Raw genomic sequence first — 27,930 nt, 5'->3', positions numbered from 1 at the left:
AAGCTTGAAGCATGGCACAAGTCAACTCCACAGTGAATACCCTTAACTTTTCCTCCACTCCTGGATATTCACCCATCACCTCCTGGTCCACAGGCATGGCTCCTACAGTGGTGCTGTCCATCTGCTTCCTGATGGGATTCCCTGGAAACATCGCTGTCATCATTCTCAAGCCAAACTGGGAGAACATGTCCAGTCTGAGCCAGAGTTTGATGCTTAGTCTGGCTGTGTCAGACCTGCTCTGCATGCTTACCATTCCAGTGTGGATTTACTCTTTCCTCAATAGCTGGATGATAGGTGAGACATCTTGCAAACTCATTACATACTTTGTGTATTGCACCATTCATGTCAGCCTGCTGACTGTGACTCTGCTGAGTGTCCAGCGTTACCTTCAGGTCGTTCACCTGCAAAGGAGTTTAAATCAGGTTGAAGCATGGAAGCTGCTGGTTCCACTCTGGCTGGCTGCAATGATCCTGTCCACTCCTGAGTTGGTAGTTCGAAAGCTGGTGGAACAACGACAGTGGACAAAATGCAAAAATAAACACTCTTCTGATGGCCAGAGGTTGGCTGTGGTGTTGACAGAGACTCTTGTAGTATTTCTTTCACTTTCTGTCATAATGTTTACATACATCCATCTCTACAGAAAGGTGAATCGGGCAGCGTTTTTCAACAATTCACAGACCACCAGACTAATTACCAGGGTCATTGTTACCTCTGTTGTCCTGTGGATGCCATATCTTTCTATAAATGTGTTGGGTGTGGCAGCTATTTCCTTGAAAAACGAGGGACTGCTGAAGTTTTGTGAAGACAGCTGGAGCATTGTTGGAGCACTAACATTTATAAATAGTGCAGTGAATCCACTCCTGTACGCCTTCACTTCAATCCGTTTGACAACTCTGCACCAAAAATTTGCTGAACACTTAATACAGAAGTTCAGAAATTCCCCAAATCTGACTTTGTCAAGAGATATCAGTGCAGAAGCAATATCTCAATGTTAAAAGCTCTCAGGGGAATTAATTTTCCCTTGTGACATTGGAAAAGGCATCTTTTGGTCAAGTGATTTCTCTCCTGCTGTTACATGTAGGTTGTGGTGCTCTCTATTTGTCACAATGAGTTTTTGGTTTAAGCTCTAAATGTGAAAATACATGTTTGTTGACAGGGAAGCAGACAAATGTTGAAAGAATTAAAAGACCAATTACATTAGAGGAAGCAGCTGTGTGTTCTTCCTGGTAAGAGTGGGAACACAATGAAAAATGACTTCACTATAGCTGAAAATGTTTTGTAATAGTTTTAATATTTCTTAGAGAAATGTTTGCCAGTTCTGATGATGTGTTTGTGCTTATCTATGTTCCCGAGGATTTGATGAGAGCAGCTGGCTAACTAGAGATTGACCTTACTCAGTGTATAGGAATTTCTTTTATTTATGTATTAATCACATTATTTTATTGTATAATGCCTTGGTGCCACTGGATTTTAGCATGTCTCACACTCATGCAGTTAGACAGATGGTGGGGGTCTGGTAAGGAAGTTGGGGGGAAGCAGACAACTCCACAGGAAGAATCTTTTGTCTCTTCGATGACTCTGGGAGGTAGCAAGGGAGTGTGAACCTTAAGGTGTGAAACAACTGTGTACTGCCTTTTGTTCCTGGAGTAGGTATTTAACTGGGAGCCATGCTAGGCTCAGGAATAGACTGCTGACTGTCTGCCCCGCGGTCATGCAGGCTCTCCACCGAGCTTGGTTTTTCTGTTCTTTGTTTGTGATTAAAGAATGTTAGCTACCGCTCACCGCTTGTCTGCAGGCTTTATTTAAATGGAAAACATCCACAACACTCAATAATAAAGTAAATTTCCCAAATACCATATGTAAGTAATATAATATGTAGAAATGCATTAAATGTAGAAACAACACAAAAAGTAGTTAAATCGTCTCCTGCAACTCTGTATAGCATGAGATTATTAATACTGATGCAGTAAATAAGATTAACATCACTTCCCTGTTGTAATTGGTTACAGTGGAACTAATTTTGCATTGTTTTATGTACTGTTGCACAGTTTTGTTTTGTTTTTTTGTTTTTTTACAGTGCATCATATTATGCACATTTTCAACTGTTTAACTAAAACCTGTAAAGGTACAACTATATCTGGCACCATGTGTGTGTTCTCTTCTTCCTTCAGAAAAGGTTTTAGAGAAATGTATTTTTATTTTTGAAAGCTTCACTCACTGTCAGCTTCACTCGCCTCTGTGATTGTATTCACTGGAAAATCTCAACGAAGCTTTGCATTGTTCTTTCACTGAAATGCCCCATGACGTGTTAAAGAATTGTTATTCTATTAGCGTATTTACTCTTCAGCTTAAAATATCATCTGCTTTCGCTGCTTTTGGCCTCTTGCATAGCAATATTATGCTTTACCACTAGATCGCAGTAGAGGCTTTGATACTTCATGGTAATATGAGCCAAAACAAAAAACAAAGCAACTGACTGATTATGTCTTACCTAAGAAAACAATATTGCAGCAGAAATGAATTCCCCTTATTTTCTTGAAAAGCTACTTCTGTGTCCATTAATGACTTTCTCAAAAGTCATTTTCTGCAGGGTCTTCCTCATCTTGTTATTAAAAAGAATTTTACACCATTTTTTATTTCTTTTAGCCATGTTCATTTTTCTTCCACACATTCTTGTATCAAAAAACATTACATTCAATCATGTTCACATTTTAAAACAACTTGATTTTCTTTTTTTTTTCCGTTGTATTATATGTATAAATCTACAAAATAATTACCTTACCTCAGTCTTCTTATTTACAGTAAATCTGTAAATAGATTCTGCTGTTGTCATGGACTGTGTGCAGCAGACAGGAATGGAGGACCCAAAATGCAGACTCCAGGAGGCAAACGTGAACGCAAAACTCAGCTTTTATTGCAGGAGGGCAAAAAACAGAAACTAAAGCTATGTTCACACTGCAGGTCTTAATGCTCAATTCCGATTTTTTGATCAAATCCGATTTTTTTTGTCTGGTTGTTCACACCACAAATAAAATATGACAGCAAACACGCTCTAGTGTGAACGGTTCACGGCCCTCAAAGTGGCCGGCATGCGCAAAAGAAGACGTCACACACAACGCGCTCTGTTTACGGAAGTAAAAATGGCGGCCACAGTGCTAGTTATTCAAGTTTAGCTTGAATAGAATTGTCTCCCCATATGCTAAACTAGTCCAAAACCTCACTTTCTGTCTATTGACTCGCTCCATCTCCAGTTTCCACTGCCATACTTTCTCGTTTGTCTTCTCCGGCACTGATAATTGGTGTCTGTCTTGTGCCAGTGACATAAAAGATGGATTTAATGTGACATGACCATTCAAACAGCAGTCGCTTTCTAAAACATCAGATATGTATCGGATTCAGTACCACATATGAAAGTGGCCAAAGTCGGATTTGTAAATATCGGATTTGTGCTGTTAGAACTGTCATCCTATGAGCCAATATGGGTCGCATATGGTCAAAAAAGTCAGATTTGATGCGCTTTCGTCTGCAGTGTGAATGTAGCCTAACTTAAACAGGCAGAACACACACCATGGAATAAGGAGATCGGAAAACACAGGGCTTAAATACGCAGTGGGATAACGAGGGAACGAGATAAAGGAGTAGAGCACAGCTGGGAGTAATCAAACATGACACAAACAAGGGGAAGCAAAACTGAAAACATTAACATAGGATGCAGACTGTCAAAGTAAAACAGGAAACATAACACAGAGACGCGGGCTTGACAAGGGGATATGCCTGCCAGGGGAGACAAAGACAGAAACCAAAAGACTAAGAACTCTAAATAACACAAAAGCAAAGACTAATAATAAACAACACAAAACACTGGGTCACAGACCCAGGACCGTGACCACTGTCCTGCTTCAAAAATCTTTCTTGCAAAGTCACACCAGGTCTTTGCCTCCCATAAACCCACTGCTTTGTATGTTGTTAAATTCTCAGTTCTTTGATCTTTGGGCTGAAGGAAGGACAACACTCGGTGTATAAATGCTCAATCAACAATCATTTTATTCCATACAATTCTCATTATTCCATACAACACTTTTGAGGATAAACCATCCGGAGGGGAGATGAGCGCGGGAGGGTGTCCGCCTGATCTCGTCGTGTCTGAGCGTTTCTCACATTCTTATACCTTCAGCCCCCCTCCACAGTCATAAAACCTAAACATCCACATTCTTTCTCTCTCTCAGTGAGCCTAAGTTATGACCTTGGCTTCCTGTGCAGTATGTTCTGTTCTTTTCTAATCAGACAAATAAGGCCATGATTCTCTGAAAACGATATTTCTTATAACGCAGCAGTAGCATGCATCATAAAACAATATCATTCATTCACCATAAATCGGCAATCTAATGTAATACAAATCAGTTAACTGTACTAGTTATCACCTTCTTCTAAGTCAGGAGAATAATGCAAACTAAAACTACATAATGATTTCACAATCTTTAATTAGGGGTCTAACGTGGCATAAGATAATATAATAATCTCACAATGTTCAGACGTATTTACAAAGACTTCAAGGATCCAGTGGCAGATCTTGGGATATTTAATAGGTGTGAATCTCACTGCATCATTTAAGTCCCTATGCTCACGCTCCTCAATTTCCACCTATGGCTTGAAAACACCCCAGCCACCCTCCTCTGCAACTTCCCTTTACTGCATGCATGTCCTGCTTCCTGTCTGACTCAGATGTAAACACCTGGTACACCGGCCTGCACATAACAGTTCTGATACATCAAATCATCAGATGTCTTTGCCACTGAGCACCACCATCTCACCTCCTGGGTCTTTGTTACCTTCACCCGAGGAAGAGGGACGAGTGTATGGACAGAATAGACCCCAATTGATCTCACCTTGAGAGTTGGAGGGACAAGTTGGGTATGGGACAGCCTCACCCTAGGAACAAGGAAAGGTTCAGGGACTGGCTGGAACCTGGCCCTGGCTGCTCTCACCCTGGGGTTAAGATTAGTGGAGGGATTAGCTCAGGAGAAATAACAGTCTTTGGAGATTCAGATAACCAAGAGGGTGATTATAGATATGGTCTTTGTCTCTAGTAAACAGTGAGTGTTTATGCTAAGACACACAAACTTGGCATAGACAAAAGATAAACAAGCATGGGGACATGACAGACTACATATAGGGGATGGTAGGAAGAACAGACAGAGACAAGACTAAGATGAACAGGATAAGAGAGGGAATGAGCTAATAATGAGCTTGTGCCTCACTCATGTTATTGCCCGGCCAGATGGAAACACAAAACACTGAGTCGTCAGACTCAGGACCATGACGGTTAAAAAAACAACAACAAAAAAAAAATCTTATGATGATTTGCAGGTGGAAAAAACATTTGATGTGGTTTCATTTTCCACTCTATGTCTAAAAAAAGCTCATGTGAAAGTTAGCGAAAGACATGCAAATATGCTTGGATACAAAAATGCAAAAATCCAGAAATGCCCAGCTGGAAATAAAATAAACACATCCACAGCTCCCAATAAATGCTGTCCTCATTGTAAAAAAACAACAACAACAACAAAAAAAAAAAAACATAGCTGTCCACCCACATTTCTAGGCTTCTATGATGTTTAATGGCTCAAATTGTAGAAAATCTACAATTTGATGACATCAAAGTGATAAAGTTTAATTTTTGTTTCTAGATGTTCTTACACTGGTGCTCTCTGAATAAATGGAAATAAATGCAAAGATTTATAGAAAAAGTCATGCAAAAATCCTGAAACCATCAATGCAAATGTTTGGATCAGCATCACAGTATCTTTATTATTAGTTCCTCTTTGACTTCATCAAAAGTAACGACTTGTTCATGTGGCTGCACATTTATCATCATCATCACTTGTTCAGTGCACAACAGTCAGCAAGTTTGCAGCATGGCACAATTCAACTCCACCATGGTTACTTCTAACATCTCTTCCTCTCCTGGAGATTCACCTCATCCTTCCTTGGACTCCAGGGGTCTGGTTCCTGCAGTAGTGATGTCCGTCTGCTTCCTGATGGGATTCCCTGGAAACATTGCTGTGATCATTCTCAAGCCAAACTGGGAGAACATGTCCAGTTTGAGTCAAAGTTTGATGCTGAGTCTGGCTGTGTCAGACCTGCTGTGCTTGGTTACCCTTCCACTGTGGATTTACTCATTCCTCTATGGGTGGACCTTTAGGCTGGTGGGCTGCAAAATCATAACATACTTTGTGTATTGCAGTCTTTATACCAGCCTGCTGACTGTGACTGTGCTGAGTGTCCAGCGATACCTTCAGGTCGTTCACCTGCAGAGGAGTTTAAATAGGGTAAGAGCAAAGATGCTGCTGCTTCCGCTCTGGCTGGCTTCGATGATCCTGTCCACTCCTGCTTTAGTTTTTCGACAGTTATCTGAAGATCAGCGATGGACAACATGCAGTAATCAATACTCCTTCGAGGGCCAGAGGATGGCTGTGGTGTTGTCAGAGACTCTTGTAGGATTTGTGTCGCTTTCTGTCATTGTTTTTTCATACATCAATCTGTACAGAAAAGTGAGTCGGGCAGTACTTTTCAACAATCCACAGACCACCAGACTGATTACCAGCATCACTGTGACCTTGGTTGTCCTGTGGGCGCCATATCTGGTCAGTAATGTAATTAGCATGGCAGCGATTTCCCTAAAGAACGAGGGCCTGCTGACATTTTGTGATGACATTAGGCGCACTGTTGCAGCAATAATATTTGTAAACAGTGCCCTGAATCCACTCCTGTATGCCTTTACTTCTAATCGTTTGTCCAGCCTGTGCCACAAATCTGCTCAACTTTTCATACAGAAGTTCAGATTTTCCCAAACTATGTCCACAGATCTCACTGCTGGAGAAGCAACTCAATGACAAAAGCTGATTGGGAAATTAAGTCAAAAAATCTCCTCTATCCCATTGATACACACAGTGTGCCATCCACTCTATCACAGACAGCTGTTGGTGATTGCTCGTGTAACGATAAACTTTGAGGTTAAGCAACATCTCCCCTCAAACCAGCTGTGTGCTGATTACAGCTGGTCCTCAAACAGAGGATATACATCTTTGTGGAAAAGAATTATGAAAACACTAAACACTAAAAAGAATCAATGTACATATTAAATGAAATACCATTATAGGCAATCAATTATTACCTTAATTTATGGTATAATCTCCATTTTCTCTTTCTTTTTTTGCTTTTTTTGCACATTAGTTTTTATGGAAATACGGAATGACGGATTCTTTTCTTTTCTTGTTTTGGTTTTCTTTTTTCTCAATTCTTGTTTCTTTTTAAAGCATTCTATATCCAAGGATTGTTGTTTTTTCTCTTAGTTATAGCATTGTCACTGCTATTAGCAGGGAGAGGGAAGGGGTGGGGGGGGGGGTAGCTTTGTACTTACTGGGGTGCTGAACTGAATGTGGTTTTGGTGCAAGTGCCACCTCTCTCTCGTACAGCCAGAGAGAGCTGGCAGTTTACCTTCCATTGAAATACATTGAATGTATGGAAAACTCCCACAGAAGAGACTACAGCACTTATAGACAAACCAGTACTAGAGGCGTCAGGATTCCCAGAACCAATGTTTTATGGATTTTTCCTTATTACAGAGGTCACACATCTGAGATATGACACTTAATGTAGATGCTCAACAGGGACAACCCGAGGCCCTCCGCCACACTACCCAAAAATAAAGACTGGACTTTTTCATTGTGCAAGCAACTGTACATAGAAGTTAGAACTTTTATTGTCAAAGTTATAATATTTTACAGTTTTGGTTAATTTTTGGTTACAGGCAAACTTTTTGTATGAGCTTGTATGGTGTGATGGTTAAAACAATTCAACTGTAGGAAAATATAAAATGTTAATCTAAATATCATTGAGTGCAGTATAAATGGATGCAGACATCTAAATTCATAAAAAAAAAACCCCACTAACATTATAATATTGGTTCTTTTCTTTTATGTTAGCACTGAAAAACATTCAAATATGTTGTGTTACAAAAATGCAAAATTCAAAACGTTCTCACATGCAAACAAAATAAACATATTCAAAACACATAAAATTTTGTCTGCCTTGTCAATAAAATAAAAATTAGAAGAAAAAAAACTACTAGATTAATTCCATCACGGGCTCAAAGCAAAAAGATGAAGCACAACAACAGGCTTCATGCAGGTCCTCAGGAATCTGCAACCCCAACCCGTTCTCACTCCCAAAGCGTAACATTTTACGCTAGGTGACAAATCGTCACCATATTACGCTTTCGGCTACCCACCACGTTCCTAAATGACGACCTCGGAAAAAAGAGGACATATGAGAACCGTCTGGACTGAATCTACACATGTTCGCTCTTTTTCTTCAAATCGCTTAGAAACACGCTATTTAACATCATTAAAGACCTGGTTAGGTTTAGGGCTGGAATACAGGGCTGGAACGTCTATTACCGCGGGAGTGTCATTCACTGGATTCCAGCCATAACCCGCCGCGTACCATAAGAACGCCGAAGGTCTCCTTTCGCGTTCCTCAGGAACGCCGCGGGACGTGACAAAACGTCGACATGTTACGCCTCGGGAGTGAGAACGCTCTGGCAACCCACTCTGATCTTGTCAGAGATTTACAGTTAACAAACAGTCAGGTGAATAAACAACAATGAGACACTTGTGTAGGTTAACGTGCTGCACGGGTGAAAAGCTCAGAGCAAATCACACCGAACTGAAGTATTCGTTTATTTTTATAGGTTACATCGTCAATATGCAAATATAATCACATTTCCTGTTACGCAGGTCCTGATGTCTGTCTGCATGCAAGCTGTGTGTGTGTGTGTGTGTGTGTGTCACAGAGTATGTGTGTTGCAGGTCAATTTCTAAGAATAATATAATGCAAGTCAACTTCTGCGGATATGTATTTCTGTGCTGGTCTCTTGTCAGTGTCACAGGGTCAGCTTCCTGTTTCTACAGAAAACTGTCTGGTGAAATATGTATAACATAACTTTTGAAGCATAAGCAAATAAAACAATAAAAACTCCCTAACATTCCTCCCTGTTGTTACCGTATTTCACCACTTCAATCATACTTTATTATCAGCTAACAATCACTTGCTTCTTATAACATTTTCAATTGTAGCATCATTCAGTATGTGTGAGAGTGTGTGTTCCTATACTAAATCTTCTTGTGGCAGTCCAACATAGGTGATCACTGTGGCCTGTACCATTTTGTCAATCATCGATCTGATACAGGGTAGAATGCAAGTTGAGAACATGCAAAGCAATAAAAGAAGAACTCCTATCAAGACAAGTCCTTTGATCATGAGGGTCCTCCAGCTGCCGCTCAGCAGCCAGGTCAGCCAATCTTCTGTGTTCATGACATAGTCTTGTTGCTGTGCATTACTCAGTTGTCGTAACTTCTCCAGGGCGGTGGTCATGGTCAAAGAATGCACGTTATCTGGAATATAGGTGCAGCAAGTGGTGTTGAATAAGACACAGAGGCCCCCTCTCTCAGCGAGAATCATGTCCAGGGCGACTCTGTGTTGCATGACCACTATTCTGATCGCGTCGATTTCCTCATTCTGAGCCTTGTTTATCCATGTTGAGCTGTTCAGGAAAAGTCCAAATCGGTAGTCAAGAGTCTCGATTCTTAGCATGTTTTTTCCATTCCCGATCCATGGGAAAAGTGAGTGCAGGACTTTCTGTCCGGTGGTCCACAACTTGAACTCCGCTGGCACATCACTGCCCCAGATTGGATCATGAGGTTGCACGTCATCAGTGCTCCTCTTGCGTCTTGGTTGGTCCTGATGGAATATTCTGAATGTGCGGTCTGACACTAAAATTGGGGCGCAGAGTCCGGTGCTGTTGGGTGGGATGGTGAAGTATGTCTTTGAGCCACATGCCCAAGCTGTACCCTGCACCCAATATGTGCCATTCAGGAAGCTTATCCGTGCCTTTCTGTCCTGCGGCATGCGGAAAGTCTGGGAGCAGTTTTGGTGCATCCCCAGCTTTCTGTTGCCGTATGCGAAGATGAAACACATTGGATGTTGTATTCCTGGTTCCCTCCTGACGTTGAAAGATTTTCCCTTGTCATTGGTCGCATTCAGGTGTACCCAGTATCGGTCATCACAGCTGTAGTTCCAGTCTGAGATCTCTGGTGTACAGAACACTACCTCATTAGGTTTATAGTTGATCAGTGTTCCATTACACCGTCGCAGGTCGATTTTTGTGACTTGTCTTTTTAACTCCAACTTGAAGGCGAAGATGTCTTCGGGGGAACATGTTCCGCTGGTGGCCTTGTAGAATATACATAGGGCTTCGGAAAGGCTGGGTGATTTTCCATATAGGGTGGCTTGCATTGCTGTTGTTGGGAGGTGTGAACAGACGTAGCAGCCAGTGTGGTTGTCTTCTGTATGTACTCGGTTGTAGACGTACCGGTACCAGGCATTGTTCAGCCAGGGGTGGTTATGCTCTTTATCCATATCCTTCAGGTGTAAGTTGTCATATGACCATTTCTTCTGCAGGTGGTGCTGTGGGTCCTTGTCTCTCCAGGTGAGTATCAGTAGGCTCACTAGGAGCGCAATGCCAGTCATTATGAGGACAAGGTTCTTCATGATGACCAGGCACACCCGGGCTCCAGGTGAGTAGACCACTGGCGAGAAGACAAAAGGGCGGGATATACCCAAACAGCCCTTTCCTCCACCAGGGAACACCTAGGAGTCGGGGGAACCGGCGTCTATGCTTGTGTTGTCACTCACTTTTTTGCAGTGGCTTCGGTGGATCCAATCACCTGGTTGCAACCTGCAAAACACTGGAGAGAATCTCTTTATTCTCAAATAATTTAGTCATCCACTCTGCTAGGGTGGTTTCTCTTATAGACTTATTAATAGGCTCACTAGTGAGAGGCAGTGGAAAAAAGGTCTCCCGTGAAGTGCTTAGGGAGGATATCTGACATTCCCCCCTTTCGACACACGTGCTGTTCCGTGTGTCGCTAATGCTGCTGTCTAGTGTAGGGATGTTGGCAGTACTGGTTTGCCATTACAGGTCAGTAAGTCATTGTGTAGTTCTGCTCCACACTTTAGCCATTTCTTACGCTCTGCAATAGGTGCGGCTTTCTGTTCGTCTTTAAGTACATCAAGTGGTATCCCTCTGTAGGACCTACAGCCATTTTTCATCCACAGCGTTTTTTAATATTAGGCCATTTTCACTGTGTTGAATAGAATATAGCCAAACCTTCCAACCCTTTTTTTTTCTTTTTTCTTTAGAATTGCCGTCTCCGTTTATTAGATTAGCTTAAAGTGGCTAAGCTACAAACCGCCATCCACATGAGGTCCTAGAGCCATAAATCGCCCCATTGAAACCCATTATAAACGCTATTTTTCACTGCAGGATTTATACCGTTAACATCTGGGTGATGGCTTAGGTTTCGTTTTTGTTTTGGAGAAGAGGCCTTAGAATTGTAATTTTTTTATTTGTCCACCGGGTGGTGCCCTTGCTCCACATTTGACCCCGGGCTGGAAAACAGCGGGCTGCTTAGAGAGACCTGCGGGAAATGAAGCCTCATTTCCGGCGTGCAGCAGCGGCTTCGCCCGCTGATCGGGCGGGACCATTTTCGGTCCCTAGGACCGTGAGAGGGTGCTTTTTTTTTTTTTTTAGTCAACAGGAAATGACGTATTTGTTGTCACGTGGTATCGGGCGTGTGCTGGAAAAAGGGGTCCCCGGTGATCGTGCCCCGGTAATCGTCGCGACTTACCCCGGCAAGATGCACTTATTTCGGCCTAGAGGAGGAGCATTTGCCGCCTGGAGACCATTTTCTGGTCCTGAAAAAAAAAAAAAAAGGCGATCGAAATGACTGTTGGTGCCAATCTTTAGTCCATCTAAAGGCCTAATTTTAATAACAATTGAATATTACCTCAAATGTTTTTTTTGGAAAATATTCAAGTTTTTTGTTTTTTGGGGCAAAAAAAGCAGTGCGCTCATGTGACGAAACCGGGATATAAAGGGTTAAAATCCGCGAAATGTAATTAAAACTTGACATGAATATTTCAAGGAGAAGTAGGTCTAAAAGATTGGCTAATTTAAAGTGGAATAAAATATTAATATATAAATTTTTTATAGCACTTTTTATGGCGTGGTCGATTAGGACCGATAGTGTGTGCATTTTATGAAATGCGCTCCTGCAAAAAAAATAAAAGGCGATCGAAATGACTGTTGGTGCCAATCTTTAGTCCATCCAAAGGCCTAATTAAAAGTACAATAAAATATAACTTTCAAATGTATTTTATGGAAAATATTTAATTTTTTTCGCCAAAAACACTTTTTATGGCGTGGTCGATTTTTGGCTCTAGGACCTCATAAGGGGTACTTTTTTTTAGACTTACCAAGGGGTATTAGATGTGAGGTTTCAGACATCAAAGTCTGTACAGGTTGCTGTGCTGCCTTCTTTGCTGCTCGGTCTGCAAAGTTATTGCCTTCAGTAATTTCTGAATTATCTTTTTTGGTGTGCAACGCATATTGACTGTCAGTGTGAATATTTATATATTTCTATTTCTCGACCTTTGCGCAGCATGCACGTATGATAGCCGCTAGTTCTGCACTCTGTGCTGAAAAAGAGGAAATAAGGGCTTTCGCTTCTAAAACAGTAGGCTGCAGTGTACTAAAAATGTCTGGTCGGGGTTTCATTTTTTCAGTTCGCTTCTGCATACAGCTGTGTTCGGCACCATCTACTACCGCAGGAAGGAGAGTGCTTGTCACAGTCAGGCAAAGCTAAAGCTGTGCTTGTTTGCAGGGCAAGTTTTAAGTCAATAAATGCTTTGTCTGCCTCTGGTGTCCATTCTATTTCATCTTTCAGAGCTAAGTGTTTGCCATAGATCAAGTTTTGCAAAGGTTGGGCAGTGCATATTCAGGTATCCAACATCTGCAAAAGTTGCAGAGACCTAAATAACTCATCATTTGTTGTTTGGTGACAGGCTTAGAAGCGTATTGTACAGCTACTTTTCTGCTGTCTAACAGCTGTCTGCCTTGTCCTGTCAGTCTGTGGCCAAGGTACGTTACTTCTTGGCTCCACAAGTGCAATTTATGCTGTGAGACTTTATGGCCTTGCTCCGCTAGATGTTGCAAAACTGTCAGTGTGTTTGCTACGCAATTAGTCTGTGTGTAGCCTGTAATCAAAATATCATCAACGTATAGCAGGAATTTACCTGGGACAGGAAGCGTGCAAAATGACATGGGTTTTCTTAGAGCTTCTGCATAAAGAGTGGGGCTATTCTGGAATCCCTGAGGCAACCTTGTATAGGTATACTTCTGGTTGGCAAAAGTTACCAAAAAATCTATAGACATGCAGATGGATGAACCAGTCCAGCAGAATGAATGTAGGTTTGAATTTAACGACAGCATCATGTTTGAGGTCAAAGTCTGAGCCATGTGGACACCGATCTGGGTGGGTTCAACAAATATATACACATGAAATTGTCACCCGAAAAACACAGCAAACATTCAAAAATAAACCAAAACATCAGAACTCAAAATACTGGGTCGAATCGACCCAGAACCGTGACAGAAATGTGCATAGAACAGCAATGCTTTTGTTAAAGGAAATTTGCTGCTGATTTTTGCAGTTAGCCATGTTAAATTTAAATTTATGTTTGAATGAGCATGCAAATGCCACATAAATGAGCCAAGGGTAACCCTTTTTTGAAACCCCTGCAGTTTTATTTTAACAGCCAGTTTTGCTGCTACATGCAGCTGTAGTCAATTTATTACACAAGCTCCTCCCCTCTCCTTGAACATGATCCCACATAGTTTTAATGGTAAATTATGTGTATTATACACATGAATGCTTAAAAAATTTGCACGAATAGCAGGATGGTAGCTGACACAAGTCCTCAGCAAGGAACAAGTGCCTTTTAATGAACACAACACGTAAACTTACATAATGCAGCAGGACGTTTCATGTGTGTTCATCAGTTCGCCATCTTAACTATATCGCTCAACAACATTTTGCTTCCTCTTTTTACAACAACACCAGTGGTGCAGTTTGGTTTCTAACACTACAGGAAACACAACAGGATTTAATGCAGTTTTATTAAGCACATTCTGTGTAAACAGAATTTGGTCACAAAACACACCTTGAGTCTCCTTTAGTTTCTGTTCTGGGTTTTTTTTATATGATCATCAGATGGAGATGTCCTCATGTTAGTTCCATGTGTCTCAAAGTGCTTAAAAAGTAGAAAAGATCCAATAAATATAGCCATAAATATTTGAGTATAAAAATTAGTGTTTGATTTCTACTTCCAGGTGTTCTTACACTGGTGTTCTGTAGGAATCTATAGATTAAAAATAAAGATTCATGGAAAGAGCTATGCAAAAATCCTGAAACCATGAAGGCAAATGTTCAGCATTAAAGTTTCCTTTTTATTTGTTCCTATTCGACTACATCTTGTTCACCTGAGTGCACATGTATCACTATCAGTCGTTCCGTGTACAACACTGCCATCTGGCTTGCAGCAAGGAACAACTCAACATCTCCCACAGCGGTAAAGTCTACCTGCTTCCTGGCTGTGTCAGACCTGCTATGCATGCTGCTTGCTATTCAAGTGTGGTTTTACTCTTTCCTTTACAGCTGGACATTGCAGTAGCCGAGCAATGTAGCTTGGCTACTGCAATGTTTATACCGACTGTGATTTGTGAGTGTCCAGCATTATCTTCAGATGGTCTACATTGGGATGAAGTTAGATGAAGTTGAAGCAAGCAGGCTGCTGCTTCCACTCTGGCAGGTCACAATGATCCTGTCTATTCCTGTTTTAGTGTTTCTCCTGGTAAAAGATGAGCAATAACATGCTGCAAATCTCACTATTGCTCAAAGGGCCGGAGTGTGGCTTCGCTGTTGACAGGGTTCCTGATAGGATTTGGGTCATTTTATGTCATTGTTTTTGCATACATCAGTCTCTACAGAAACGTGCTGAGTATATATTATCATAGCAAAGTGATTGGGAGAAATACCACTGTCTGCATTTTACAGTGAGGCCAAGAGTCAAGTGACCAGCAGATGGCACACTATTTTTTTATAATTAAAATGATGTGTGTTCCTTTTAACATCTCATTGTTTCAATTATCCAACAACACAACCTTTTTTCTGGCTTTAATCAATTTTTATATTGATGACCCACCATGGAAGAACAGAATCCATGCAGTAATAGGATTTAGGACAGGACCCTCCAGACACTGGTGGTGGTGAAGATGAATGAGGCTGGATGGAGCTCTGGCTGAGGTGTCTAAGGTGGAGATTGGAAGGAGGTTGTTAAATGGAAAGGGATTCTGAAAAGGAGAATGACTGACAGCAACAACTGAAACCAGATGATCGGACTAGAGTAATGATTTCAGTATTGAGATTGAGTGTGGAAAAGTGGTAGTCATTAAAAGAACAGAAAAGCAGCCGAACATCCAGGAAAGCAGCAAGATGAGTGATTACAGGTCTTCCTTATTGAACTTTTGCATAAACTCCATTTGAATAGTAAAGGATGTGTACTACATGCATTAATACCTAAAGAATTCGCAAGAAGGGTTTGATGCAGTTTTATTGAGCACATTTTTGTGTGAACAACAGTTTGCAAAATAATCTCGCCTCAAGGTTTGTTTATGATCTGCTCCAGTGGTTTTAATTTCATGTTATCATCATATGGAGATGCCATTGTCTTAGTTTCATATTGTCAACTTCTGTTTCTTGAGTATAATCATGTCAAACTGACTGCAAAGAGCGTAACAAAATTGTTGTTTCCAAAGAATAAGAATAGAAAGCGGCATGACATGTAAAATCCTGCACTAAATGCAAATGTTATATTTAATTTGGCTTTTTGTTTTTTTTGTCATTTGCATTGGCGTCACAGTGTCTTTGTTATTAGTTTCTGTTTCACTCATTTGACTGCACATTTATCATCATCTCTTTCTCCCCGGGCGCCCAATGGCTGCCCACTGCTTCACTGAGTGAATGGGTTAAATGCAGAGAGCAATTTCCCCACGGGGCTCAATAAAGTACAATAAAGTACACACTTTCTTCTTCTTCTTCTTCTTTCTCGGTGCGTGACATTGTTAGCAAACCTGCAGCATGGCACAACTCCACTCTACTGCGATTACCTTGAACATTTCCTCCACTCCTGGATATTTACCTCATTCTTTCTGGTCCAGTGGTGCACTTGGTGCGGTGGTGCTGTCCATCTGCTTCCTGCTGGGATTCCCTGGAAACATCGCTGTCATCATTCTCAAGCCAAACTGGAAGAACATGTCCAGTCTGAGTCAAAGTTTGATGCTGAACCTGGCTGTGTCAGACCTGCTCTGCACGCTTACCACACCAGTACTGATTTACTCTTTCTTCAAAAGCTGGACTTTAGGCCTGGTTTCTTGCAAACTCATAATGTACTTTATTTATTGCAGCATTTTTAGCAGCCTGCTGACTGTGACTGTGCTGAGTGTTCAGCGTTACCTTCAGGCAGTGTACCTTGAGAGGAGTTTACATGAGGTTAAAGCGTGGAAGCTGCTGGTTCCACTCTGGCTGGTTGTGATCATCCTGTCCACTCCTGCTTTAGTCTTTCAACAGCCGGTGGAAAAACTGCACCATTTAACATGCAGTAGTCAGTACGCCTCCAAGGGGCAGAGGATGGCTGTGGTGTTGACAGAGACTCTTGTAGGAACTGTGTCACTGTTTGCTATTGTTTTTTCATACATCAGTCTCTACAGAAAAGTAAATCAGGCCCCCTTGTTCAACAATCCACGGACCACCAGACTGATTACCAGCATTATTGTGACTTCTGTTGTCTTGTGGATCCCATATCGTACCGTAACTGTGCTGGGTGTGGCAGCTATTTACTCAAATGATGAGAACCTGCAGAAGATTTTTGAAGACAGCTGGCGCATACTTGGATCAGTAACATTTGTAAATAGTGCCGTGAATCCACTCCTGTATGCCTTTACTTCTAAGCGTTTGGCCACCTGCTGCGAAAAAATTACTCAACAGTTAATACAGAAGTTCAGAATTCCTTAAAATCTATATTTGTCAAGTGATGTCAGTGCAGAAGTAATATTTCGAAGGTGAAAGCTCTTTGGTGACGTGTTTTTCCTACTGTTACACACAGAGTGTGGTGCTCTCCATTTTAAAGCTGTTGGTGATTGGTGTAAATATAAAATTTTTAAGGTTAAGCAACATCTCAGCTGTGGAATTACATGTTTGTGGAAAAGAAATAAGGAAAAGCATTAAAAAGAATCAATGTACACATTAAATTGAATTCAGCATGCAAACTTTATATATTTACTTCATATATAATCTTCATATATAATCTTCATATATAATCTCAGTTTTCTTTTCATTTTTGTCATTTCTTGTTTTGTTTTTCTTTTCTTTCTGAATTCTTGTTTATTATTAAAGCCGATTCCCTCTCCCGCTCGCGGGGGGAGGGGAGTAGATTCGGCCGGATGGCTGCCCCACCTCAGTCGGCCTATGGAGGTATGTGGTAGGGCGTGGTCTGCGGTGACATGCAGGGAAGGCGGATGCACTTACACGGCATCTGCAATTATGCCCTGCCGACCTAAGTATTGTACTGGCTATTATTTTGTTGCAGCTTGGACCCAGCTGATGCTTTTACTTTGAAAGTTATAGAGCCACAAGGTGCGATAAATCAAGCGGTGTAAATTATACAGTAGAAGCGTGAGATTTTTAATGCACAGAGAGACAGTTAAGGAACGGGAACGAGAAAAAACGGCTGTTAAGGTGCAATTCTGAGTTGCAAGTGGTTCCTTAGCACCTGGTTGATGAGGGAACAAGGTTGTTAATGATTGCAATGATTTACAAGTTTCACTGTTATATGTTATGTAAGGTAAAGATAATTAATTGTTATTAATGAAAAAGGAAAAGGGCAAAAGTAACACACGGTTCGATTTACAAATGGTCCTGTATGCTGTAGCTCTTACAGTGTGTTCACATACACGGCTGTTTAATAAAAGGATTGTGAACCATCAGTTTGAGACACCATCTTTTCAACCGGGGACAGGGGGACTGTCCTCACCTGGCTTGTAACTGCCTCTTACTGTTTATCTTACTGAGGCAACTTTTATTCCTCATTTTATGACAGGCAAACCCCCACTGTCAATAAAGTCCCTACTTTACACAGTTGCACACCAGGAATTATAGCTAATCCAACTCATTTGGGATTCAGAGGTTGAGAGCTTTAAGGTCACATTAAATGCTTTGAGAATAAAAGTCCACAACTGTCCTTTAAACAAGGGTTGACCAAGTCATCCTTAAAAAACAAACTTATGGAACATTTCCTGTTCTTCTGATCTGCACCTGCCCCTATTATCTAAGGAAACCTGAGCACATTGTATTCTAATCTTTGGTTTATTCTACTCACGATATGTGACACATAGTAGTACCCCAAACAGTCTCTTAGAAGTTCTGAATAACTTTGAAAGGAATATTAATACTGATAATATGTCATTTTCAAGCTGCCAAAAACTGATTGCCACCTATAACTTGTCACTGAAACAATATTTTTGCTTCAAACTTGCTGGATGTCATTCAGAAGGGTTATATGTGACACATTATACCCCAAAGTGTCCCTTTGAAGCATTGAATACCTTTTAAAGGAACATTAACACTGATAATATGCCATTTTCCAGCTGCCAAAAACTGATTGCCGCCTATAACTTGTGACTAAAATACTTTTTTTTCCTCCAAACTTACTGGAAATCATTCAGAAGAGTTATATATGACACCCTATACCCCAACCAATCCCTTGGAACCTTTGAATACCCTTTAAGGGAACATTAAAGCTGCTAATATGCCATTTTCCAGCTGCTAAAAAGTGATTGCCGCCTATAACTTGTCACTGAAACAATATTTTTGCTTCAAACTTGCTGGATGTCATTCAGAAGGGTTATATGTGACACATTATACCCCAAAGTGTCCCTTTGAAGCATTGAATACCTTTTAAAGGAACATTAACACTGATAATATGCCATTTTCCAGCTGCCAAAAACTGATTGCCGCCTATAACTTGTGACTAAAATACTTTTTTTTCCTCCAAACTTACTGGAAATCATTCAGAAGAGTTATATATGACACCCTATACCCCAACCAATCCCTTGGAACCTTTGAATACCCTTTAAGGGAACATTAAAGCTGCTAATATGCCATTTTCCAGCTGCTAAAAAGTGATTGCCGCCTATAACTTGTCACTGAAACAATATTTCTGCTTCAAACTTGCTGGATATCTTTCGGAAGGGTCATATGTGACACATTATACTGCTAACTTAAAGCTAGCCTTTATTGGACAGAACAAAGAAACTCAAATGTCCAAAACCTTGTAATTCACAAAATAACACAAAAAATGGAGTAATGGCCTAATGTAAACAGGTGGGAGGAGATCCTCTTAAACAAATCAGGGACAGTAAGTAATAGTAAAGACAAAACACAAGGGAAAACCAAATGTCATGCCAATAAAGCACCTTTGAATTAAAAAACAAACAAATAAACCCCAACAATTACATCAAAGTAAATAAGAGAACAGCAATGGAACTATACTAACATAGCAGAAACAGGGGGTATAGTGGAGGCAAAATACAAGGAAACCAAGGAACTACGTGTATATATATATAAATTCCTTGCCACCAGTAACTACAACTCTAACATGTAAAAAAACACAAAATACTGGAATAATTAAACCAATCGAAAGCAAAGCTGAACTCAAAAGTTGGGAACAATAATGAAATTCATTAAGAATCAAACACATAAATGAATGAATTAACCTCCTAAGACCTGAACTCTTCCACAGCATGCATTTTTAATTTCTCTTTGATATTTGGGCATATTGGGGCCCAATGAATGTAAAAACAAAGAATTACCAGATTTTTTTTTTACCTTATTTTTGTTTTTATGAAAAATCAGAGCCACATATGAGGATATTCGTTTAAAATTTTGATAGAACAGTAGCAGTATAATGTCCTCGTAAGTGGATATCAGGCCCTTGTAGAGCAAAATTGAGTATTTTGGTCTAAATAACCCAAAATGTGATGTCCACATATGTGGACGCCAGGTCCTAGGAGGTTAAAAAATAAACGAATAAATGAATAATTTGGGATACAAGGATACTCAAAGCAACTGTGTTTTGTTTTGTTCTTACATAAGCTATGCTCATGGCCACTTTAAGAGGTATCTCTTCCTAGTAACATGCTGAACTTCCTTTTGCCTACTCTGAGATGAGTCCTACTACCACGGTGCCATCAGCAAACTTGATGATGATGATGTAGATATAAAGCACCAACAACTGATTTCCAACAACTTTGAAGTAGTAACAGTATTTCAGTGACAAATTGTAGGCGGCAATCACTTTTTGGCAGCTTGAAAATGGCATATTATCGGTATTAATGTTCCTTTCAAAGTTATTCAGAAGCTCTAAGGGACTGTATGTGTGTGTGACACTTCTGGTCGCTATGGCACAACCTCTTTCAGTCTTTCAGTCGCTACATTTATGGCGTGACCCTTTAACATACCAAGTTGTACAAAGCATGTAAAAAGCAGAAGTGAGCAGTGTTGCTAAACTTATTAAAACAGGAAGTTGCAGCTGGCTATGTTTGCAGTGTAAAATTAAGAAAGCTGAAAATAAATCTTCTAATCGTCTAGCTCCTTCTGCACAATGACACCATATTAGGACACAATTCTCTGACAATATCTTTATTATTAGTTCCTCTTTCACTTCATCAAAAATAACATCTTGTTTGTGTGGGTGCACATTTATTATCATCATCACCTGTTCAGTGCACAACAGTCAGCAAGTTTGCAGCATGGCACAATTCAGCTCCACCACGGTTACTTCTAACATCTCCTCTTCTGGGGATTCATCTCATCCTTCCTTGGACTCCAGGGGTGTGGTTCCTGCAGTAATGATGTCCATCTGCTTCCTGATGGGATTTCCTGGAAACATCACTGTCATCATTCTCAAGCCAAACTGGGAGAACATGTCCAGTTTGAGTCAAAGTTTGATGCTGAGTCTGGCTGTGTCAGACCTGCTCTGCTTGGTTACCCTTCCACTGTGGATTTACTCATTCCTCTATGGGTGGACCTTTAGGCTGGTGGGCTGCAAAATCATAACATATTTTGTGTATTGCAGTCTTTATGCCAGTCTGCTGACTTTAACTGTGCTGAGCATCCAGCGTTACCTTCAGGTGGTGAACCTTGAGAGGAGTTTACCTCAGGTAGGAGCAAATAAGCTGCTGGTTCTGCTCTGGCTGGCTGCGATGATCCTGTCCACTCCTGAGTTAGTATTTCGACAGCTGGTAGAACAGCAACACTGGACAAAATGCAAAAATAAACACTCTTCTGATGGTCAGAGGATGGCTAGTGTGTTGACAGAGACTCTTGTAGGATCTGTGTCCCTTTCTGTCATTGTTTTTTCATACATTAGTCTCTACAGAAAGGTGAATCGGGCAGCCTTTTTCAACAATCCACAGACCACCAGACTGATTACCAGCATCATTGTGACCTTTGTTGCCCTGTGGATGCCATATCTTGTCATTAATGTGCTTAGTTTGGTAGCTATTTCCCTAAAAATTGAGGGCCTGCTGAAGTTTTGTGAAGACAGCTGGAACACTGTTGCAGCACTAACATTTCTAAACAGTACCATGAATCCACTCCTGTATGCCTTTACTTCAATTCGTTTGTCCACTTTGTGCCAGGAAATTGCTGAATATTTCCAACAGAAAATCAGAGCTCGTCAAACTCTGTCAATGACAACAGATATAACTGTGGGAGCAACATCTCAATGTGAGCTTTGAGAACTTATTGTTTTTCTGCTGACACAGAAAATAGTATTTTAAGTCCAAAGATTTCCTTACAGCTGGCTGGTTGTGATTTAATGATTAATTCTGAGGTTAATCTAAAAAAGGTACATTAAACTGTTTTTTTAAGCACATTAATTGGGTCTCATCAGTTGTGATCACTTTCATGATCATACTTTATTGGGCAACTTTCACATTAACTGTAAGCCAGAGATCATGTTTCATCAGTTTTAACAAACAGAAAGCAACTGAGAGTAAATACAGTAGGTAAATGTAACCCAAATAAAATCCTTCCATAACCAAATAGGTTAGCTTTGCCTGATCTTACCAACCAATGGTGAAACGCAGCCCTCTGAGGCAACTAGGTAACTGACTTCTTCCCTCAAATATTTATACCTATGAGAGTGACAGCTGATACCACCATACATTTTTTGTTTAGATGGTTGTGGGGGCGCTCGTATACATACATGCATGTGTGTGTGTGTGTGTGTGTGTGTGTGTGTGTGTGTGTGTTATATATATATATATATATATATATATATATATATATATATATATATATATATATATATATATATATATATATATATATATATATATATATATATATATATATATATATATATATATAAGGCTGGACTGAAAGACAGCACGGAGGCACTAATCATGGCAGCACAGGAACAAGCTCTGAGCACAAGATCCATAGAGGCTGGGGTAGAGGCCATAGAGGCAAGACCCCAGGTGCATGCTGTGTATGCCCCTGAGAGAATCCAGCACATAACAGCATGGTGCAATATGCTAGCAGACAAGGCATACATGGAACACCATAACCAAGCGGCCGGCATAGTGTACGGGAACATCTGTGCCGAGTTTAACGTGGAAGTCCCGAGTCTGTGTGTTATCTCCCCCTGCTGGTAATGAACTTCTGCATGCATGTTTCATTTTACGTTTTGGAGATGCAAAGCATGAAATGGACACAGTGGACCGGCACGTCTATTACACATTTTACTTTGACATCGGTCAGTTGTAACACAATTAATCAGGTTTAAATTTCAGAATAGTGTGATTTGTCATTTGTACTTCTCTTCTAGATATATTCAATGTATTAAAAGGATATACTACCCATAAAAAGTCGAAATGTCGTTGTCATTAGCTTTGTTTTGTTTTTTAACAGGGACAATGTAAATTAATAAATTTGCAAATTTTCATTCATATTCATATTAGATCTTAAAAGCAACATAAAAACAAAATAAATTAAATAAAAGGTAGGAAGAAGGAGAAATGAGAAAAAAAATACATAACAGAAAACCTATACTAAAAACAATAACACAACATGCCACTGGGAGAATAAAACCACCTCAATGCTGACAAAACTGATTATCAATCAACTATCTTTTTAACTGATGTTTGAAACTATTATATGTATCCTGTTCTCTGACAGAGATGGGTACTTCTCAGACACATTGTGCTCTGTATCTGTACACCTGGCTATATCTCTGACTAAAGCGTGCAGGGTCACGCAGCGATGTGGTAAGCACACATTCTAAAAATGTTTTAGGAAAACAGCAGTAAACCACAAAGGCTGGAAAACACTTTACTTTACTTAAAGCACAATTTGGATATGAATGGAAATTTTGATCAGAGTGTGAGCTGCAGCGCCCTTTGCTGGTGTGGAGTGGTACTGTATCATAGCATGCAACAGGCAAATCTGAGAGGTACTTTGACTAAGCTACATTTCTTGTTTCTGTCTATCAGGCCCCAAACAGCCAATGACTTACAGGCATAGAGTACCATATATGTATAATTTCCAAAATAAGGGTTTTATATACCACACTAAAAAAAAAAAAAGCAAAAGAAGATATCTAAATACACAGTGATAAAAAAAATACCCTATTTTAAGAAATATGAGCTCATAAAAGACATGAACTAAAGTGAACTCTACTCAGAAATAATTCTCAACAATAAAAACGAGACGCTGAGACTCTGAAGACTGTTTCACTCTACTGAAGCACACTGGTTCAAAACACTGGTTCAAAACGCTTTTATCAAAGCAGCTCTGGCATATTTTGCATTTTTTGGCTTATGTTATAGGAGCCTTCATCGCAAAAATAATAAGGGATGGGATTAGGTTAATGAGTTTAAACAATGGTTGCTAGAGAACTCAGCATGCGACAAGAGTCTTTTACATTCATTTCTGAAGACGTCGTTGTGCTGATCTACTGCATTGTCTATGTTGTCAGCTTTCATTTCTATGTAAAGATATATATCCATCCATGTTAAGCTGGCAGGTAGCACCTGGCTAACAAGACACCTACCCGGATTCATTACCGTCATTATAAGTCAAAAATAAAGTTGCATATTTCCCAAAGTAATGATATATCTAAATGTATAAAACATTTGTCTCCTGTAACTCTGAGTTGCACAACATGAATTGAACCACAAGAAAGTCTATGACTCATGACTATAGATTGGAGCAAACCGTTAGCCACAATGATGACATCAGGCTGTATGTCAGGAGTGAAGGAGTGTCAGATACAGACACCGTTTGTTATGAAGTATACACTGTAGAAACCAAACAGCTGTGAGCTAAGTCGATGCTGCAACACATGTGTACATATGTGCATCTAGAGACTACTGGTCAGCTTTAGTGATGAGATGCAGACATCCTGGACAGAGATGAATGCTGGTTTGACCAAGGAATCATGGAGGCCATTTATGTGAAAAGAGAACAGTTACTTCTGAACTGAGGAAGGTCCTAAGAGCACATCCGTCAACACCTTACAGTGCGGTGACTGCAGCCTTACCCCAAACTCGCTGTTAATAGCACTGTCACTGTTGCAACAACAGACATGTGGAGTGGTAAGAGAAGAACCCAATTTCAGGCACTGACTTTACTGTGGGTGAGCTTTATTTACAATTCGTGAGAATACAAACAGAGGCAGAGATGGGAAGGGACAAAAACTAAGAAAAACCTAAACTGGGAAGAACGAACAAAACAAACCTGAAGCCATGAAACGCAGAAGAAGAAGTCACTTGGATGAGGAGTCAAACATTTCTCCCACTGAAAATATGGCATTGAAATGAAAGGAATCAACTTTCAGGTATTTCCTAATCTGGTTTATTAAGAGATATCTTCATCAAGATATTGAATTGTCATTCATTTCTGGTTGTAGGTTAATATAGCCAGACTGTATTATAAATTATAAAACTTATGTCTCCAGAGTTATGAGCTGAATTGTGAATTAGTGTGAAATCCATGAGAAGTAAATTTGTATTACCAGTTTTAAAAAAAGAAACAAAAAAAACCCCTACACTGATTTGCGGGTGGAAAAATTTTAATGCAGTTTCATGTTCAACTCTATTTCTACAAAAAGCTAAAGTGAAAGTTAGTGAAAGACATGCAAATATGCTTACATACAAAAATGCAAAAACTGCAAATAAAATAAACACATCCACAGCTCCCAATAAATGCTCTCCTTGTTGTAAAAACAAAACAAAAAAACATAGCTGTCCAACCACATTTCTAAGCTTCTATGATGTTAAATGGCTCAAAATCCTTAAAAAGTAGAAAATCTACAATTCGATGACATCAAAGTGTGAAAGTTTGACTTATGTTTCTAGATGTTCTTATACTGGTGCTCTCTGAATAAATGGAAATAAATGCAAAGATTTTTAAAAAGAGTCATGCAAAAATCCCGAAACCATGAATGCAAATGTTTGAATCAGCATCACAGTATCCTTGTTATTAGTTCCTCTTTGCCTTCACCAAAAGTAACGACTTGTTCATGTGGCTGCACATTTATCATCATCATCACTTGTTCAGTGCACAACAATCAGCAAGTTTGCAGCATGGCACAAGTCAACTCCACCGTGGCTACCTATAACATCTCCTCCTCTCCTGGATATTCAACTGGGACTGTCTGGTACTCCACCAATCTGGTTCCTGCAGTGGTGCTATCCATCTGCTTCCTGCTGGGATTCCCTGGAAACATCGCTGTCATCATTCTCAAGCCAAACTGGGAGAACATGTCCAGTCTGAGCCAGAGTTTGATGCTGAGTCTGGCTGTGTCAGACCTGCTCTGCCTGGGTACCCTTCCATTGTGGATTTACTCTTTCCTCTATAGCTGGACCTTCAGCCTGGTGCCCTGCAAACTCATAACATATTTTGTGTATGGCAGTGTTTATGCCAGTCTGCTGACTGTGACGGTGCTCAGTGTCCAGCGATACCTTCAGGTTATTCACCTGCAGAGGAGTTTAAATCAGGTAAGAGCAAGGAAGCTGCTGCTTCCACTCTGGCTGTCTGCAATGACCCTGTCCACTCCTGCTTTACTAGCTCAACAGCTAGTTGAAGTATATCAGCAAAGGATATATTGAAGACCTCAGTACTCATCTGAGGGACAGAGGATGGCTATACTGTTGACAAAACTGATTACCAGCATCATTGTGACCTTTGTCATCCTGTGGGTCCCATATTTTGTTATCGATGTGCTGGGTGTGGCAGCCATTTTCCTAAAAAATGAGGCCCTGCTAACATTTTGTGAAGACAGCTGGAATACTGTTGGAGCACTAACATTTGTAAATGGTGCAGTCAATCCACTCCTGTATGCCTTTACTTCTGATCGTTTGTCCACAATGTGGCAAAAAATTGCTGAAAATTTAATACAGAAGTTCAGAATAGCTCAAACCCTGCCTGAGTCAAGAGATATCACTACAGAACCAGCATCTTAGAGATTTCCCTGCATGGCAGAGTTCAACCACACTGTTATATTACTAATATTATTATTATTATAATTAATAATAAGATAACATAAGATTATGTATAATGAATATTGTATCTTAAGTGAAGAGATCTCCTCTCTCCTGCTGATGCACACAGGGTGCAGTCCACTCTATCTATCACAGAAAGCTGTTGATGATTGGTGGTTTAATAATAAACTATGAGGTTAAGCAACATCTCCTGTCAAATCGACTGTGTGCTAAACCTGATTTTTCCAAAACCAAATCAATGAGTTTTGCTGCCTAACCTAACCAACCACACTACCAATGCTGAAAGCAGCCAAAAAGCCCCAGTATACCCACCACAATGGTCGCTTTCCCCACTGCTGCAAACTCCCTTGTGTTGCAGGACAATTTTCACATCACATCCTGTGTCATGAGACAATCCTTGCTGTGGTCTGGATCTTTGCACCTTGGCACAATGCGCTGCGGTTGGTTGAAGACACGAGTGCACAATCGTACCGTTCTTTACAGCCATTTTAATGACAATCCTGTTAACTATACCTTTAGATAATTTTAGGTGATGTATGAATAAAGTAAATGAAGTAATTTCCATGTTGCAAGTCATTTAAATTTTTTCATTGGCTTCATTGGCTTATATACTGTTACAGTGGTTAGCACTGTTGCCTCACAGCAAGAAAGTCCTGAGTTCAATTCTAACATGTTTTCCCTGTGTTTGGATGGGTTCTCTCCGGGGACTCCGGTTTCCTTCCCCAGTCCAAAGACATGCAGTTAGTGGGGATAGGTTAATTGGAAACTAAATTGCCTATAGGTGTGAATGTGAGTGCAAATGGTTGCCTGTGTCTATGTGTTAACCCTGCGACAAACCTGTCTGTACCCTGCCTCTTGCCCTAATCCGTTATTTTAAAAGACAGATCAAACATGTTTTTTATTTTGAGTGAAAACTGTAAAAAGTACTTTTTGTTATATCAAATCATATGTTTGAAAAATAGGCAAGTAGACTATAAAGTTTCGCACTGTTAGTACCTATCCTCTTTAGTCACTTTACTTTCTACCTCTAAGATATACTCCCAAAGTCAAAAACCAACAGGCTTAAAAACTCCTTTGTCCCACACGCCATCAGACTGTTTAACTCCTCACTGGAGGGGAGAGGAAGGAGAAACAGGGGGACAAGGGAGGGCGGGAAAAACTGAGTTGTAGGACTTTTCTACACGGTGCAATTTTTGCAATATTATTATTTTATTTTATTTTTTTTGTCTCTTTCTTATATTTGACTGTGCAATAATCACTGTGCAATATACTCACTCAAATGAGCAATCCTATTTATCCATATTGCATATTCTGTATCTATATATGTGTATATGTGTATATAT

The 27,930-nt window shown here is 40.2% G+C and overlaps 5 protein-coding genes across 5 annotated transcripts; all 5 read left to right on the top strand.

The window, feature by feature from the left end:
- Window positions 1-11: 11 nt before the first annotated feature.
- Window positions 12-995, top strand: LOC308397123 (C-C chemokine receptor type 8-like; the record flags this gene model as incomplete). Its single annotated transcript, XM_080882850.1, has 1 exon — window positions 12-995. The coding sequence occupies one exon, from the start codon at window positions 12-14 to the stop codon at window positions 993-995; it is 984 nt and encodes a 327-aa protein (XP_080738976.1).
- A 4,920-nt stretch (window positions 996-5,915) lies between these two features.
- LOC308397101 (leukotriene B4 receptor 1-like) lies at window positions 5,916-6,893 on the top strand (the record flags this gene model as incomplete). Its single annotated transcript, XM_080882820.1, has 1 exon — window positions 5,916-6,893. One exon carries the CDS (start codon window positions 5,916-5,918, stop codon window positions 6,891-6,893), a length of 978 nt encoding a protein of 325 aa, XP_080738946.1.
- A 9,207-nt stretch (window positions 6,894-16,100) lies between these two features.
- Window positions 16,101-17,033, top strand: LOC308396693 (leukotriene B4 receptor 1-like; the record flags this gene model as incomplete). Its single annotated transcript, XM_080882203.1, has 1 exon — window positions 16,101-17,033. One exon carries the CDS (start codon window positions 16,101-16,103, stop codon window positions 17,031-17,033), a length of 933 nt encoding a protein of 310 aa, XP_080738329.1.
- A 3,794-nt stretch (window positions 17,034-20,827) lies between these two features.
- On the top strand, window positions 20,828-21,817 carry LOC308397063 (leukotriene B4 receptor 1-like; the record flags this gene model as incomplete). The annotated part of the gene is made up of 1 exon (XM_080882782.1): window positions 20,828-21,817. The coding sequence occupies one exon, from the start codon at window positions 20,828-20,830 to the stop codon at window positions 21,815-21,817; it is 990 nt and encodes a 329-aa protein (XP_080738908.1).
- Window positions 21,818-25,669: 3,852 nt separating this feature from the next.
- LOC308397062 (C-X-C chemokine receptor type 4-like) lies at window positions 25,670-26,548 on the top strand (the record flags this gene model as incomplete). Its single annotated transcript, XM_080882781.1, has 2 exons — window positions 25,670-26,170; window positions 26,222-26,548. The coding sequence occupies 2 exons, from the start codon at window positions 25,670-25,672 to the stop codon at window positions 26,546-26,548; spliced, it is 828 nt and encodes a 275-aa protein (XP_080738907.1).
- Between the last annotated feature and the right edge of the window lie 1,382 nt (window positions 26,549-27,930).

The sequence above is a fragment of the Rhamphochromis sp. 'chilingali' genome, assembly GCF_963969265.1.
Source record: "Rhamphochromis sp. 'chilingali' genome assembly, chromosome: 5".
NCBI classification, from domain to species: domain Eukaryota; kingdom Metazoa; phylum Chordata; class Actinopteri; order Cichliformes; family Cichlidae; genus Rhamphochromis; species Rhamphochromis sp. 'chilingali'.
This window is presented reverse-complemented; position numbering and strand designations above follow the sequence as displayed.